A 15,501-nucleotide genomic window follows, 5' to 3' on the forward strand; every position below is an offset into this window, starting at 1 on the left:
GACTGCTCAATAGTTGCGCAAATATGGGAACACAGTTCCAATTTTGTTAGCATATAAGGTGCACACTGGCCAGGTTAGGAATTTTGGTTGTGCCTTATAATATATAAATAAATAAATAAGGTGCTTTCCTTTTATAAAGAACAAGGTCACATTCTTTTTTTATATCATGGAGACAGAAAGGTTTTCCTTTAACACATTGATATCCTATCCTTTAATGTGAGTCGGAATTTATGTCGTGGTGTGGAATAATGCTTTTCTGTCTTCTTGGCTGTAATGTCATGAAGTTTCTGTTCTTGAATGTGGGATTCCTTAAATTGTACCCTCAAGTATTAAAATTGGGTTTATTGGTGTAAGAGAATTGCATGTTTTCTTAATTTTGACAATCTGTCATGTCCATTCTGCAGTCACCCAGAGTGAGGGACGGGTCTCAGACTATGGAGGTGAGTCTGTTTTTGGAGGACATGACCATCAGGTGCTGATTTTCTTTGAATATCTAGAACAAGTGATTTGCATGAATGTGCTAGTTGTTTGTCCTCGTTTTCTTTTTAATGTCCATGATTATGTAGCATTGCAAAAGCTTGAAAATACTTTTGTCATACCCCTTAGATTTTCCCACCACCAGATGGCTCCAGTGCACACCTTAAGTTGCCTCCTACGGTGAATGCGAACGTGACGCCTGTGGGACAAAGTGGTGGAGACGTTCCAGCACAGGCTGCAGCCTCTGCGAGTCCCTCACATGGACCTGCTACTCAGGTTTCTACACATTCATTTTTTGCAGAGCCGCAATTTACAGGCTCTGCATGCACGATTGATTAATTTTCGGTTTGCTGTTTCAGGATCCTTCTGCATCAGATGCCAGCGTTCCCATCAGCCTTGTCCTCAGGCTAAGGAATCTAAAGAAGGAGCTCAATGACATTCGTTTTGAGTTCATGTCTGGAAGAGGTCTGATCATTCTCGTTGGACCTCATGGCCTGGACTGATGATTATTCTCTATGGTGATGCTTAATTCTCTGTTTTATCAGACTCTGCTGACGGAGTGTCTCAGGAGTTGGTTTCGGCTGGTTTGGTTGATGGGAGAGATTTAGTAATTGGTAAGTAGGGGAGGCTCTTTCTGTGTTTTGAGTAGACTTGGAATAGTGATCAGTGTCTGAATATCGTACTACCATCTTTTTAAAGATGGTTTGGGTTGACTCCAGTCTTCGATTTTATTTATGAGTGTAAGAGTTAAAAAGTATCCAGACAAATTTACTAAAACTTGGGTGGTTTGTCTCCACAGTAACTTTTTGACATCGCATATATGAGGCTTTAAACTTATAAATAAAAAACTCAAAATTTTCCAAGATTAAACGGGTGATTCAATCGCATGAATAAACCAAATCTATTCAACATTTTATATTGTGCTGACAAATAAAAAAGTATGCTTTGCAAAATAATGCCTATTTTTTTTATAACTTTTTATTTCTCACACATACTTTGACAGAGGTTTGATTCATCCATCATACAGCAACACAAACAAAAATATATACAATTGACATACCCATAAATAACAAAAGAAACAACAACAAAACATTTTAATAAAAGAAATTAAATAAAAAGTGAGGTGTTTAGACATCAAGTAAAAGTTGTGTGATAAGCTTCCATCTTTTCTCGAATTGATCTAGTTTCAGTTGAAGTCTTGCAGTGATTTTTTTTTTCCATAATGTACATTTGCTTTAATTTGTCTCTCCATTGTTTTATGTCAGGAGCTTGCGGTTTCATATTTATATTGACCAGTCAATAATTCTTCTGGCAAAATTCCTAATACATAGGTCACTGGGTCCAACCGCAACTCCCAACCAATAATTAATTTTATTTCTGTCTGAATACTTCTCCAGAAATTTAATATCACAGGGCAATCCCAGAAAATATGTGTGAAATCTCTGACCCTCCCACAGTTACGCCAACATAGATTGGAGGTATTTTTATATTTTGAAGTGATAGAGGGTGTATAGAAGAATCACATTTTTACTTTCCATTCAAACTCCCTCCATGTCAGACTGCTGGTTATTTGGTGTCCCTCTTTCAAAGTTTTTTTTCCCATTCGTCACCTTTTATCACTACATTAGCTTCTTGTTCCCATTTTTCCTTAACCACCATTTAGTCATAACTGGGATCCATTCGCAGAGCTTTATACAATTTTGAGATACCCCCCTTTATTAATCGTCCAGCTCTGTGGCCTTGGGGGTAGGGCGCCTGCTCCGAGACTAGGAGGTCGCTGGTTGAAGCCTAGGCAGAGTCATACCTAAGACTAACAACATTGGTACACTGTGCCTCCCTGCTTGGCGCTCGGCATTAGGGGTTGTAATTGGGGGGGGTTTGGTCACCTAATGACTCCCAACACATCAGTTGGGTTGAGCGAGGGGCCTGGGAATCCCCTCCTCTATCAATCTCCCAGAAAGAGAAAAGGAATGTGTCCTTGACTCTAGCCACCTCCCACTAGGCTGGTATGGCTCCTATATATGTATATGTATATATATATATATGTATATGTATATATATATATATTAATTGTCCTTTTGAGTATGATATCAATAATTCCTCAACTTTAGTTGGCTCATTACATATTCCCCTCCCCCCCGTTCATCATATTTCTGGAGGTAATGCCTGAGTTGCAAATATTTGTAAAAAAATCATTTTTAGGCAGGTCAAATTCTTGTTGAAGTTGTTCAAATGATTTCAATGCCTGTCCTTCGAACATTTGGGTAATCAACATCAATCTTTTTTGGGCCCATTTTTCAAATCCTACAGCCATAACCCCAGGTTTAAAGTCTGGGTTTTTTGCTATTTTTGTAGCCCTATTCACAGACCTTGATATTTTAAAAAAATTTTGTACTGTTGACCATGTTCTAATAGTTCCCTTAATCCATTCATTCTGGAGTTTTAACTTCTTCCACATTGCTACTGATATGTATGGTAACGATTCCACAGGCACATTTGACAAGATCGCTGTTCCATGTCCACCCATATTTTATCTGTGTCTGTAGTCATCCACAAAATAAGAGCTTTAATTTGAGCTGCCCAATAATTTTATCTAATATTGGGTTAGGTCTAGGCCCCCTTTTTCTTTAGAAGCTAAAAGGGTTTTGTATTTTATTCTAAGTTTCTTATTTTGCCAAAGGAATTTTGATATCAATTTATTTAACATTTTAAATGTGGATGCCGGGATAAGAATTGGAAGAGATTGAAACAGAAATAATAGTCTTGGTAATATGTTCATTGTAATTGTTTCTACCCTTCCGATAAGGCTTAAGGGCAGAATTTCCCATCTTTCCAAATCCTTCCTTATTTCTTTCACCAACTTTCCAGAATTAGCATCAAACAGCTGTGTGGACAGTGGTGTAATAGTCACCCTCAAATATTTAAACCCTTTATTTGTCCATTTGAAGTCAAATCTTTCTATCACATCTGTTGGATTTTCCTACTATCATCATTGCTACTGATTTGCTCTCATTATTTAAATACCCAGCTACTATCTATCTATCTACTTCTCCATATATTTTAAGGTTCTCCAGGAGTGGTGGTATTGATAAAGAGGGCTCTTTCAGCATTACCAACAAGTAATCTGCAAACAGTGATATTTTATGCTCTTCTCCTTCATCTAATATTCCCCTTATTTGCTCATTTTGTCTTATTGATTCCGCGAGTGGTTCTATGCTTACTGCAAACAAGAGTGGACTTAAACAGTCCCCTTGCCGGACTCCTCTTTTGAGATCAAAGAAATCTGAACACTGACCATTGACTCTAAAACGAGATTTAGGATTTTTATAGATTATTTTCACCCACTCTACAAATTTTTGAGGGAAGCCAAATGCTATAAGTGTTTGATGTAAAAAGCTCCATTCAACCCTATCAAAAGCTTTTTGGGCATCCAAGCTCAGTAACATCGAGGGTTGGGCTTTAGATTTTGTGCTCAAAATAATAATATCCTCCTAATATTGTTTGCACCCTGTCTTCCCGGAATAAACCCTGTTTGATCTGTTTTAATTAATCCCGCTATACATTTCTGCATTCTTTTTGCCATTATGCTTGTAAGAATTTTTAAATTGTTACACAGTAAACTGGTCTATAGCTTTCACAACATTGGATCTTTTCCTTCTTTATGCAGGACTGTCATGATGGCTTCTTACCACGATTTGGGGGGATCTCCTTTTGTTAGCGCATAGTTAAATACCTTATGTAGTACTGGTGTTAATTCTTCCTTAAAACTTTTGTAGAACAACCCTGGGAATCCATCCGTTCCTGGGGATTTATTTTTAAGTTTTTTATTGTATCCTGTATTTCCTGTTTTATAACGGGGCAAATAATTTCTAATGTATCCCCTCCTGATAGAATTGGTAAATGTAGTTTTTCCAAAACTTTTCGTGCCGTGCAGCTATTCAAATCATTCTCTGAGTCATTGTATAAATCTTTATAATAATCTGCAAACGCTTCTTCAATACCTTTGGGTTTTGCTAAACATTGTTTAGAAATAGGATGTTTCATTTGTGAAATAATTCTATATGTTTGGGCTTTTCTAATTTGGAAGGTTAGTAATCGACTGGCTCTATTGTCCATTTCATAATATCTCTGATTCACAAAGCGCAAAGCCCCTTCTGCCTTATTTGTTAAAAGTTCGTCTGATTTGCCTCTGGTTGTTTTTAATACCTGCAATCTGGATTCATTAGGCGTTCATTTATGTTCTGCTTCTATTACTTAATCTTATCCTCCAGTTCCTTTTGATTATTTAATCGGGCTCCTTTCAGTCGAGAAGATATTTCAATTATTTTCTCCCTTATTAGAGCTTTCCCTCCCTCCCATGATATTGATGGAGAAACCTCCCCGTTGTCATTGATTTGAAAATATTCCTTTATACACTGCTTTATTTCCTTTTCTAAATTTTTATCTAAGAGGAGAGATACATTCATCCTCCAATACCTAAAATGTGGTTCATTGTCCTAACTTAATTTTGAAGTAATTGGAGCATGGTCACTTATAGCAATATTCTCTATACCACACTCCACTACTGTATGCATATGTTGTCTTAAAATGTAAACGAAATCCATCCTTGAATAGCTGCCATGAGGGTTTGAATAGAAAGTATAGTCTTTAGTTTGGGGATTCTTCTCTCTCCATGGATCTATCAATCCCAATTCCTTAGTTGTTATTCAACATCCTCGACCTCTTTGTATTTGTTCCATGTACTGATGGGTACCTGTCCACTTTGCCATTTTGTACAGTATTAAAATCACCCCATATAAGTAACATTCCCTTCGCACAATTGGTTATCACTTTGGCTTATAATTGAAAAAATGTCCCCTTTTCTTCAATTGGTGCATAAAGCTTTTATTATTGATATTTCCATTCCAGCCATTGACCCTATAATCATTATATAACGACCCAGATTGTCCTTAACTTCTTTTTTTTTTTTACTTTAAACGCTACACCTTTTCCAAGTAAAATTGCTACTCCCCTTCTTTTACCAAAAGAGGCGTAAAACACCCAGTTAACCCATTCTCTTTTTAACTTATGTTCAATCTCTGTCAAATGTGTCTCTTGTAATAAAGCTACTGAGCTTTGCAATGTTTAGAGTTGATTCAATATCTTTTTTCTCTTAATGCGTTGGTTCAGCCCATGTACATTATATGAAACAAGATTTAGATTGCTCATGTTTTATATTGAGTCACACTGATTTTTGAAGCATACGAAAAAATACATTAAGAACTAACACCTCCATTGAAAAAACAAACAAACTAACTAAACAAACACACATAAGACCCCACCAAAAAGTAAAAAAAACACACTCAAAAAACAAAAACACATGTCTTCCAAGAGTCCAATCGGAGAGTTGTGGCTACCTTCCTGGAAATATGCACTCAGTGCTTGAACAACTTTTGTACAGTTGTCCATAGTTATAACTAACTAAATATTTTATTGTAGCTCTACACAAAAAGACAAAATATTGTTTTAATTTAAAGATAATAAATTTACTTACCCTAAATTCCGAACTGTAGAGTGCACCTGATTATAAGCCGCAATCACCACATTTCGGGAGTAAGACCGATTTTGTACATACACAAGCTGCACCTGTATATTAGCCGCATGCGCCCACATTGAGAAAATGCAACACAAACGCAAAGTTAACGCATACCCGACACGGTCCAAAAATCACAGCCGGCAAAATGAACGGAAAATGATACCGGTACTTAACATTTGATGCAGACCTGCAGAGTCCGGGTGCCCGTTGAAAGTAATCCAAGGAAAAAAAGTGTATATTTCCAAAGATAAGGGTGGGAAAAATATATATCCGCTATTGTTGGCCGCGTCCACAAACACGTCTCACATTTACTTCACTTCCCGTCAGCCCGCGTTTGCCCCGCCCCTTCTTTCTCTTTTGTTCGTGCAAAACATATCAAAATAAGTTTCTAAAATAAATACATTACAAAAATATACAGTTGCAAATACATATTATACATGGTTACTCATATTTACAAAGAAAGACGGTACACAGAGAGAGTTTTCAAAGCTTTAATAATAACATAACTTTCATCCCAAACCGTGCCTGTGAAGGTTAGCAAAACGCTACTAGCAACACGCTCGCGACACGGTAACTGGCTATGTTAAAAAAAACATGCCTTACATGTAGAAACCACGGTAATCCATCCTCATCTTCCTCCTTAAAACCGACGTCATCAAAGTCGTCTTCCTCCATTATGGTAAAGAGACTTTATCATATAGACGTCGTCCCACGCTCCCTTATTCAAAGACACACTCGCAAAGTAAAGTTTACATGCAGTAGCTCTGTTTCCTCCTTTATCAGACTGCTCGATTGTGTTTAGCTTGAAAGTCGCGTCATGTGCCTTTCTTTTTGCAATTTGCATGATGAGGATATGTCAACGCTAATTTAATTTGTGCACAAGCTAAGAAGTTGCAGTCTTCCTCGGCGCATATATTCCACCGGTCTAAATCTTACCTTTTGTGCTCGAGCGCCGCTGGCGGCCGTTAGAAAGATTACATAAATTGGCCGCATCCCTGAATAAGCTGCAGGGTTGAACGTTTCGGAAAAAAGTAGCGGCTTATAGTCCAGAATTTACGGTCCTTCTAACTTATTGAATACTTAACAGAAAGGGTAGAAATGGTCCTTACTCCTTCACCCCAAATCAGAACTAAGCTTTGTTTTGCTCCATGAGAGCTTGTAAGTCACCTTCTGTGATGGGGGTGTTCCTTCGCCTTCCTCTCGTTCTGGTCACTGTAGTCCAAGTGTTCTTCGCCATCATCCTCTGAAGTGTCTCCGTATTGTCTTCACCCACGTAGATCCCCATTTCTTTTAGCAATGGTGCTGCATCCATCAGTGTAAAAAATGTCTTTATTCCTGAGTCCAAAAACATCTTCAGCTGGGCGGGATATGGGGATTGTGTCTTCACGTTTTTCTCCATTAGCTTTTTGATGACGTCCCTTACTTGTTTCCTCTTCCTTTGAATTTCCATGGTGTAGTCTTGATTGAACTAAACAGTCTTGCCTTCATACGTTGTCTTCTGTTTCCGTGCTTCCTTCATCACGGATTCTTTTACTCTGTAGTCAACGAAGCACACGATAATTGCTCGCGGCAGTCCTGTATTACCTTGAGGCTTGGCCACCAGTGAGCGGTGTGCCCTCTCAATATGAATGTCCATATGTCCCGTTGTTGGAATGTTCGATTTGATGAAGCCCGTGATGAAACCGATTGTATCATTCCTCTCTGCACCCTCCGGAATGCCATGTATTCTAATGTTGCGTCTTGATCTTGACTCCAAATCCATATACTTTGTTGCTAATTTGGCGGCTTGTTCGAGAAGCAGCGCTCCAATCGCGCCGTTCGCTCTTCCGTGTTAGCGTTTAGCTCCTCCATGCGCTCCACTTTTTGCTCCAGCAACACAGTCCTATCCAAAAGCTCTTTGATGCTTTTCTCAAGTCTTGCCATGGTAATCTTGTTCTCGCTGGCTGCTTCGGCATGTTCTTGCCTTAATTTATGCATCTCTTCGAGAATGGCCGAGTCGTATCTGCTGCCGGCCGGCGCCGTCCCCTCTGCTCCCTCTTTCCGTTTCTCCTTTGCACCAGTTTCCTCGACAAGTCGGCCCTTTTTGACCATATTTTATTGAAGGGTTTTTCTTTGCTTTGAGTTACAAATAATCCCCTTTCTGTCTTTTTCCTATTAGTTATTACGTTAGTCTGTAGTGGTTTTTGCCAGAGCTACTTTCCTTGCTGCCGTCTACCACATGGCGCCACCTATTTGAGTTAATACTTTGCACAACCTCCTTTTGCTGTGATCACTGCCACAAATGTTCTGGGATATGTCCCGTTTTGCACATCTTGCACAAACGGAAATATTCTTCCTAAAAGAGCAGCTCAAGTTCTTCTAGGGTTGCTGGCGATCGTTTGTGCACAGGATATTTCAGTTCTTTCCACAAATGTCCAAAGGTTTGCAGTGGTTTTATGCTATCTCTATTTAGGTAATATTAATCTCCCAGTGTTCTGAGAGATGTGTAAATGCAGCGAAATCTTTTTGTATCCCCTTTAGGGCTGAAACAATTAATCGATAAAATCTTTAAAAATCAATTATTAAATGCATTGGCAACTAATTAGATAATCGATTCGTTGTATCGCGTGATTTATTAGTTACCAAGTATGTTAAATCAATGCAAATAAGAGTGCATACTATTCCATTGCGACACTGGGAGTTGTAGTACTGCTTTGGTCCTGTAAAAAGTGCCAAGACCGTTTTATTAGATATCCTAGATTTTTTTAAATCTTTAAATATTGAACATTGCATCATTACCAAAACAAATTGCCATTAGGTTTCAGACAGTGCTGCAGAAATACAGGGGGGGGGGGACTGAAAATAGGTGAATAAAATAAAGTAAAAAGAAAAATAATAACAATGACTTCTTTAACTTTGCACAAGGTGCAGATTTTTGAGCATATTGGGAATGTTTATTATACTTCAAGATTTGACCCCAAAAAATAAATTTGTTTACAAAATTTTGAAACGGTTTGTTTACATTATGGATACATTTTTTTATTGTTAAAATTAATTGCAACACATAAAATTAAATTTATTGCACTTTCTTTTTAGTTTGGTATACGTCCAAATACAATATGATCTTTGGATAAAGTGGTTAATTATCTTACATATTTGCAGGTGTATAGCATACATTTCTACGAATTTTTGTTAATTGTCAAGTATCGACAAACACTTGTTTTATATCACGGAATATTCTGTTTTGTGCACTATTTTTCTATCTGGCCAACACTTTAATATTTGAATAAAGAGTAGGAAATTTAAAATGTCTTTGAGAAATTGTCTTCATCGATTAATTGAAAAATAATCGACTTATTTATTAATTATGACATTAATTGTTAGTTTCAGCCCTAATCCTAATGCTGCTTTGAACTTTTCCACAACTTTATGCTGGACCTACCTGGTTTGTTCTTTGGTCTTCATAATGTTGTCTGTTCTCCAGTGTCTCCCTTCACAGACCTCTGAGCCCATCACAGAGCAGGTGCATTTAAACTCTGACTTAATGACACACAGGTGCACTCTGTTAGTGTTAGTCATTTAGGTCAACATTGGATCATTCAGACGTCGTCAGGGAACTCTTGGAGTTAGTTGGCTGAGTTGATAGAACAGGGCACCAACATTTTTGCAACACTTTTCATTGTTTTTTCTTTGTGAGTATTATAAATTGTTGAAATAATTTGGTTCCATTTTACGATTGTGTCTCGTATGTTGTTGATTATTAGAAAATCTTTTCAGTTTTTTAGTTTGAAGTTTGAAGCCTGAAATGTTGCAATATGACAAAACGTTTTTAGGAGGCCAATACTTTCGCTAGGTGCTGCAACATTTAAGTGACCAATATCTGACCCTTAGCTGCTTGAAACTACTAGTAGCAGTTGCTGAAATTGAAACAAAAATGACTTCTTTAAGAAAAAAACTTATATTGACGTAAATCACAGATGTGAATTTGGAATAATGTAACATTTAATGTTTCTATGTATTTTGCAGTTGCTGCCAATCTACAGAAGATTGTGGATGATCCTCAAAATCACAAAAATGTCACCTTCAAGCTGGTAGTTACACTCACTATTTACAGATTCCCACAAAGTAGCAATGAGGCATTTATTTTATTGACGTTTAACATTTACTACTACTGTTGCGCTCGTTGTGTTGAAGGTTATTTCTAGGAATTATTCAATATTAAATAAATCTGTCATTGTGAAATAATAATCGAAATAATGTGTTAGCATGTGTTGTGATTACAGTGCTGTAAACATTTTTTTGTATTTGCCGCCTTCCTGATTTCTGTGTTTTTATTTGCATAATTATCACTCACGAAGGTTTTAGATCATCAAACCAATTTTAATATTACAATGGGACAACTCAAAGAAATACAAAATGCAGTTTTGAAATGTTGATCCCATTATAAGGCACACAAAAAAATCCAAACCTATGTGAAAAAGTAATTGTCTCCTGAACCCCTGAATAGTGAGTTGGGCTGCAGCGATAACAGAAATCAAACATATACGATATTTGGGAAGTAGTCTCTTGCAACACTGTGCAGGTGTTTTGGCCAACTTTTCTTTGGAAAAATGGTTTCATATTTGCCATATTGGAGGGTTTTCTAGCATCAACTGTTTATAAAAGCTTATTGCAGCATATTAATTGTATTTAAATCTGGACATTGACTTGGGCGTTTTCCTTCAGGATCTCCTGGTACACCCCAGAATTCTTTATTCTGTCAACCACAGCAAGTTGTCCTGGTCCTGAGGAAGCGAAGCAGCCCTAGACCAGCATACTGCCACCACCACACTTTATTTTTGGCATCCTGTTCTTTTTGTCAAATGCTTTGCCATTTTTATGCCAGATGTAACAGGCTGCACACCTTCCAAAAAGTTTAATGTTTGACTGGTCAGTCCACAGAATGTTTCTCCAAAAGTCTTGAGGATAATCAAGATACTTTCTGGCAATTGGAAGATGACTCTTTTTGTTATTTTGTGACCGCAGTATTTATTGCCTGGGAACTCTCTCATGGATGCCATTTTTGGCCAGTGTCTCTCTTGCAATTGAGTCATGAACAATGACCTTAACTGGCCTGCTTTGCTGTCTTAGGACCAGGACAACTTTCTGTGTTTGACGGAATAATAAAATCTGGTGTTTAGCAAAAGATACTGAAGGAGAACATCTGGCCATCAGTTTGTGCCCTCAAACTTGTGCTCTTGGATCATGCAGCAGGACAATGATCTGAAACACACCAGCAAGTACACCTCTGAATGACTACAACAAAAAGCAAAATGACGGCTTTGGCGTGGGAAAATCCAAGTCTGGATTTGCCATAGATCTGATCAACGCCACTCCTGCCATCTAATAGTAATTTATCATACTGAAGCCATTCCCAGAGGCTTGATACCATGAAACATATGTTTTATGTTTTGGCACTCAGGGTCAATGCATCTAAATACCGATTTATACGAGCAACAGACTTTGTGCATTTGGTAGTTATTCTGTGACTGCCATGGGTATGGTTAAAGGATTTTTCTTGTTCCTACCTTCCAGGCATCTGGTTTGGAGGAGTCCGAAATTCCAGATGATGTGAAACTCATCGGTTTCGCGCAGCTCAGCATCAGCTAAGTCTAAATGCGTGCAGCAACAGACAGCAACTACTGGTAGTGCATTGCTGCATGCTAGTAAATTCTAAGACGCCACTGCTGCCAAAGAGAGGATGGTGAAACTGGTTGGATGTGACACTGCAGCAGAATGCACGAGGACCACAGGCAGAGGAGGTTCGGTTCATCACAGGAACACACTTGAAATGTTTACAGTGCGCTTATTCATAGGAGAGGACATGCAATCAGTTATTATCTACTATACCCCCAATCCTACCCCTCACTCAATTTTTAGTTGGATGCACAGCCCAAATCATCTGTCAATACTGGAAACGATGCCTTCCACTTTCCTTTTTTGTTTATAAGAAAACTGTGCCACAAAACTCTTACAAGTTCAATGTCACTTTATGCTATGCTGAATTTGACCAGTAAGAAATTAAGCCTTAGTTAATTTTGAACAATACATATCTGCTGTACAATTGGTTGACTGATTGTAATTATTTGAATAGTTGCATGCACTTTGATCACCAAGGAAATGATTCTAGTGTGGAATGACTCAATTTACCGATGTTAAAACATAAACAAACCTCCTCCGTCAAAGATTTGAAACGACCAAAGACTTTAATCAGACTCTTGAAGTCAACATTAAACGAAATTTAATGCACCCAATTCATCCCCATTTTCTTCTTTGGGTCAAAATTTGGGTTGTGTGGTTTCATTTGGATTCCCCCCTTTTTTATTTCTATTTTGAAAGAAATTGACATACCTAATACTCTTATCCTATGCAATGTTTTTTTTGACTGGATGTGACACTGTTTGGCTAAATTTAATGTCTCTGTACCTCAATAGTTCAAGTGTCAAGCAGCAAGGTAGCTTTTCAAATTCTTATAGCTATACGTATCCTAGCAAAAACTATTTGCGGAATGTCTACACGGGTTACTTTTGCTTTATTAATGTGAGCTATTTTGAACGTTCAAGTATCATAATGTTGCATTCCTATTACATTGGGTCTAACAGGATTTGTCAAATCATGGCATGTAGAGGAAGGATTCTGGAGAAAAAGACTGACAGTTTTTTTTTTTAACCACACAGCAGTTGCATGTCACATTTTACTAGAGCAATGGCCCTCTTCCCCTCAATAGCATGCTCTATTCATGTACCATATTTTCCGGAATATAAGTCGCTTCGTAGCATAAGTTGCACCAGCCAAAACTGCATAACTTAGAAGGAAAAACCATATAAGTTGTACCCCGAGTGTATGTCGCATTTTTGAGGATAGTTTATTTGATAAAATCCTACACCAAAAGCATATCATGCCACCTTAAAAGGCAGTCTAAAATAAATATGATCATACATTTAGCAAATTCTCTGCTTCACTTTTCTATTACATTTCCCCAAATATGACATACTAAGTCATTTTAAGGACATTTTCCCGTGTGATGTATGCTTATGGGCGCAGAGACAACACCGGCAATTTTAAAAATATTAACACAGGCCCAGAGCGTCCGGTTGCATTTTAGTGTGAAAAAAACATGTGAATTTTCTACCTGGTAATAATGTGACAATAATTTTGCATACAAGTCTCACCGGAGTACAATTCGCACCCTCGACCACACTATTGAAAAACATACAGTACATGTACATGCATTAGTGATTATATATTGGACTTTTAGAATCTTGTATTTTGATCTCTGAAAGAGCCAATCAATAAGATAACTGTCAATTTTACAAATGATACTAGTGCTTTATGGGTTGCTTTGAAAATGAGTTTGAGCTCAAAAGTAATTTCACAAGAATTCCTTTTGGTAAATTGAGGTAGACATAAGCAAAAAGCAGAAGTTAACCCAAGAAAATATTCTATAAACGAATTTGTGGAATAATAAGTAGTAAAATCCATTTCAGCTGCTGGCAATTTTTACACTTCGGAGTGTGAAGATGCCATCACAGTTGTCAGGCCTCAAGTAAGAACCAATCACATCTTGTCTTTATAACAGGGTTCGTACAGTTGCTTGAAATCTTTGAATATGCTCACATTTTAATTTTGTGTTTTTTAAATATTGAGAAGTGCTTAAATTTTGGGTGAAGTGCTAGTAAATGCTTGGAACTGTTGCCATGTTTCTCAACAAAAACAAAATGACGCTGAGACTCCTCCATGGTTGCTTTGCCATTCTATTTCTTCTTTCGTCATGATTAACTGCAGCTATGAAGCATCATTGGCCCATATGGGTTGCACCTCAACAGGGCACTAAGAAATGTGTATTAGAGCAAGTATGATGTATCAATTATCGACATTTATTATGGGCAATGCAAAATATGGCAAAACAATACTTTCAGTTTTACCCCAAAACAAATATATTTTCAACTTTTTCAAGATAAAAAAAAGATTTGTCTTGATAAATGCACACGCAAGAATAAAGATTGCATATGTAATTCGCACATATGGTTCGGCACTGCGAAATACTTGATTTACACCTGATTAATACTTTTAATGCTACTCGGAATATTAGCTTGAAAGGTTTTTAAAAAGTGCTTCAATTTTGCCATCAAAAAGTGTGTGAATCATGTTATTAGTGGTGAACAGTGATTGGTTGTGACGTGATCACTAGGAAATACATTGAAAAGCTAAGTGTCCGCTCGCAGGTGGTATAAAACGTAGAAGTGTATCCTACAAATACAATATTAATTAAAGTGCGGAATCCAAATGAGTTGGAGCCCATCTAACATTATTCAGAGGGACTCCTTTCTGTTGACTTCCCCTTTAAGGTAATGGATGGATCTGCCCTGTAAGGACATATTGAAATTTAACCATTGTTATCTTTTTAGTGTTTTATTCTAATGAAATAAAAGCTTTCACCCCATCCTCTTCATTGATTTTAATCTGTTAGCAAGCTAACATGAACGCTACCATGATTTGCATTACAGATAGCTCTGTAAAGCATACTATTCAATTACAATATCCATTAGATATGTACAGTATTGAGGATGCCAGCCAGAAATATCTATTTTTGTGGAGTGACTCTTCCCCCAGAACGTGTAGCTGCCTGAGGAGTTTTGTGTTTGGCTGTATTTGAGTGTTTTCGCTGTTTCTAGCCAATTGTCACTCCCGGTGTAGCTGCCTGCTTTTTTAGTACCACATGCTAGGGCTGCCTTGAAGCTACTTGTTCAGGTACCGGAGTAAATGACACGCAAAAATGATTTACATGTTCATACGTTGCAACTCCGAGCACTGTCGCCCATAGTTGTGTTTTTGTTTTTCTCACGATGTAACATTGTTGCTGCAAGTGACTGTTAAACATGTACATGGAGTATAGAACGACTTGTAAATGTTCCTTATGGAAAACCTGATTGTTCTTTTCTTTTGTTTTCTGCCATTTGCCTTTGTTATTTGCGTTAATAATCGTGCACAAATTGGTTGAATTGGCACCTTATTGATATATGTAACATGTTTCGTACCTGTTCTGATATGCAGATTCCACCCCCAACGCCCCGCCCTGTAAATCACATTGACACCGGATACATTTGTGTGTACTGTTAATTGAAGCTGGTGTGTTTGTGTGCGCATTTTTGACGTTACAGTCAATGTGCTTAATTATTATTTAAAGGAAAAGCTTTCTCTTTGACTCAGTCACTGAATCATTGGAATGATTTGAATTAAACTATGGCATACCGTACTAACATCACCATTTTTTGGATACACTTGTTTAGTTGTAACACCTTTTCAAATGCAAATTTGAACTGGTACATTTCTTCTTTCAAGACAAATTGTACAACTGATGTAAAATTTCACCACAATAAGTTGGTATGGGGACGAAGAATAAAGCCAGAGTTGAGTTAACAACAAATAAA

At 37.5% G+C, this 15,501-nt stretch overlaps 1 protein-coding gene across 1 annotated transcript in view; it reads left to right on the plus strand.

Moving 5' to 3' along the window:
- LOC148374234 (serine/threonine-protein kinase OSR1-like) overlaps positions 1-15,501 on the plus strand; it is a 35,582-nt gene extending 20,081 nt beyond the window's left edge. Inside the window, exons 12-17 of the mRNA XM_088334058.1 lie at positions 405-440; positions 607-753; positions 837-942; positions 1,023-1,091; positions 10,058-10,122; positions 11,606-15,501. Of these exons, the coding sequence (XP_088190184.1) occupies positions 405-440; positions 607-753; positions 837-942; positions 1,023-1,091; positions 10,058-10,122; positions 11,606-11,680 (498 nt within the window). The 3' untranslated portion in view covers positions 11,681-15,501. The remainder of the gene's footprint in view (positions 1-404; positions 441-606; positions 754-836; positions 943-1,022; positions 1,092-10,057; positions 10,123-11,605) is intronic.

This window comes from Urocampus carinirostris, chromosome 1, assembly GCF_059441175.1.
Source record: "Urocampus carinirostris isolate Australia breed hairy pipefish chromosome 1, RoL_Ucar_1.0, whole genome shotgun sequence".
Lineage (NCBI taxonomy): Eukaryota > Metazoa > Chordata > Actinopteri > Syngnathiformes > Syngnathidae > Urocampus > Urocampus carinirostris.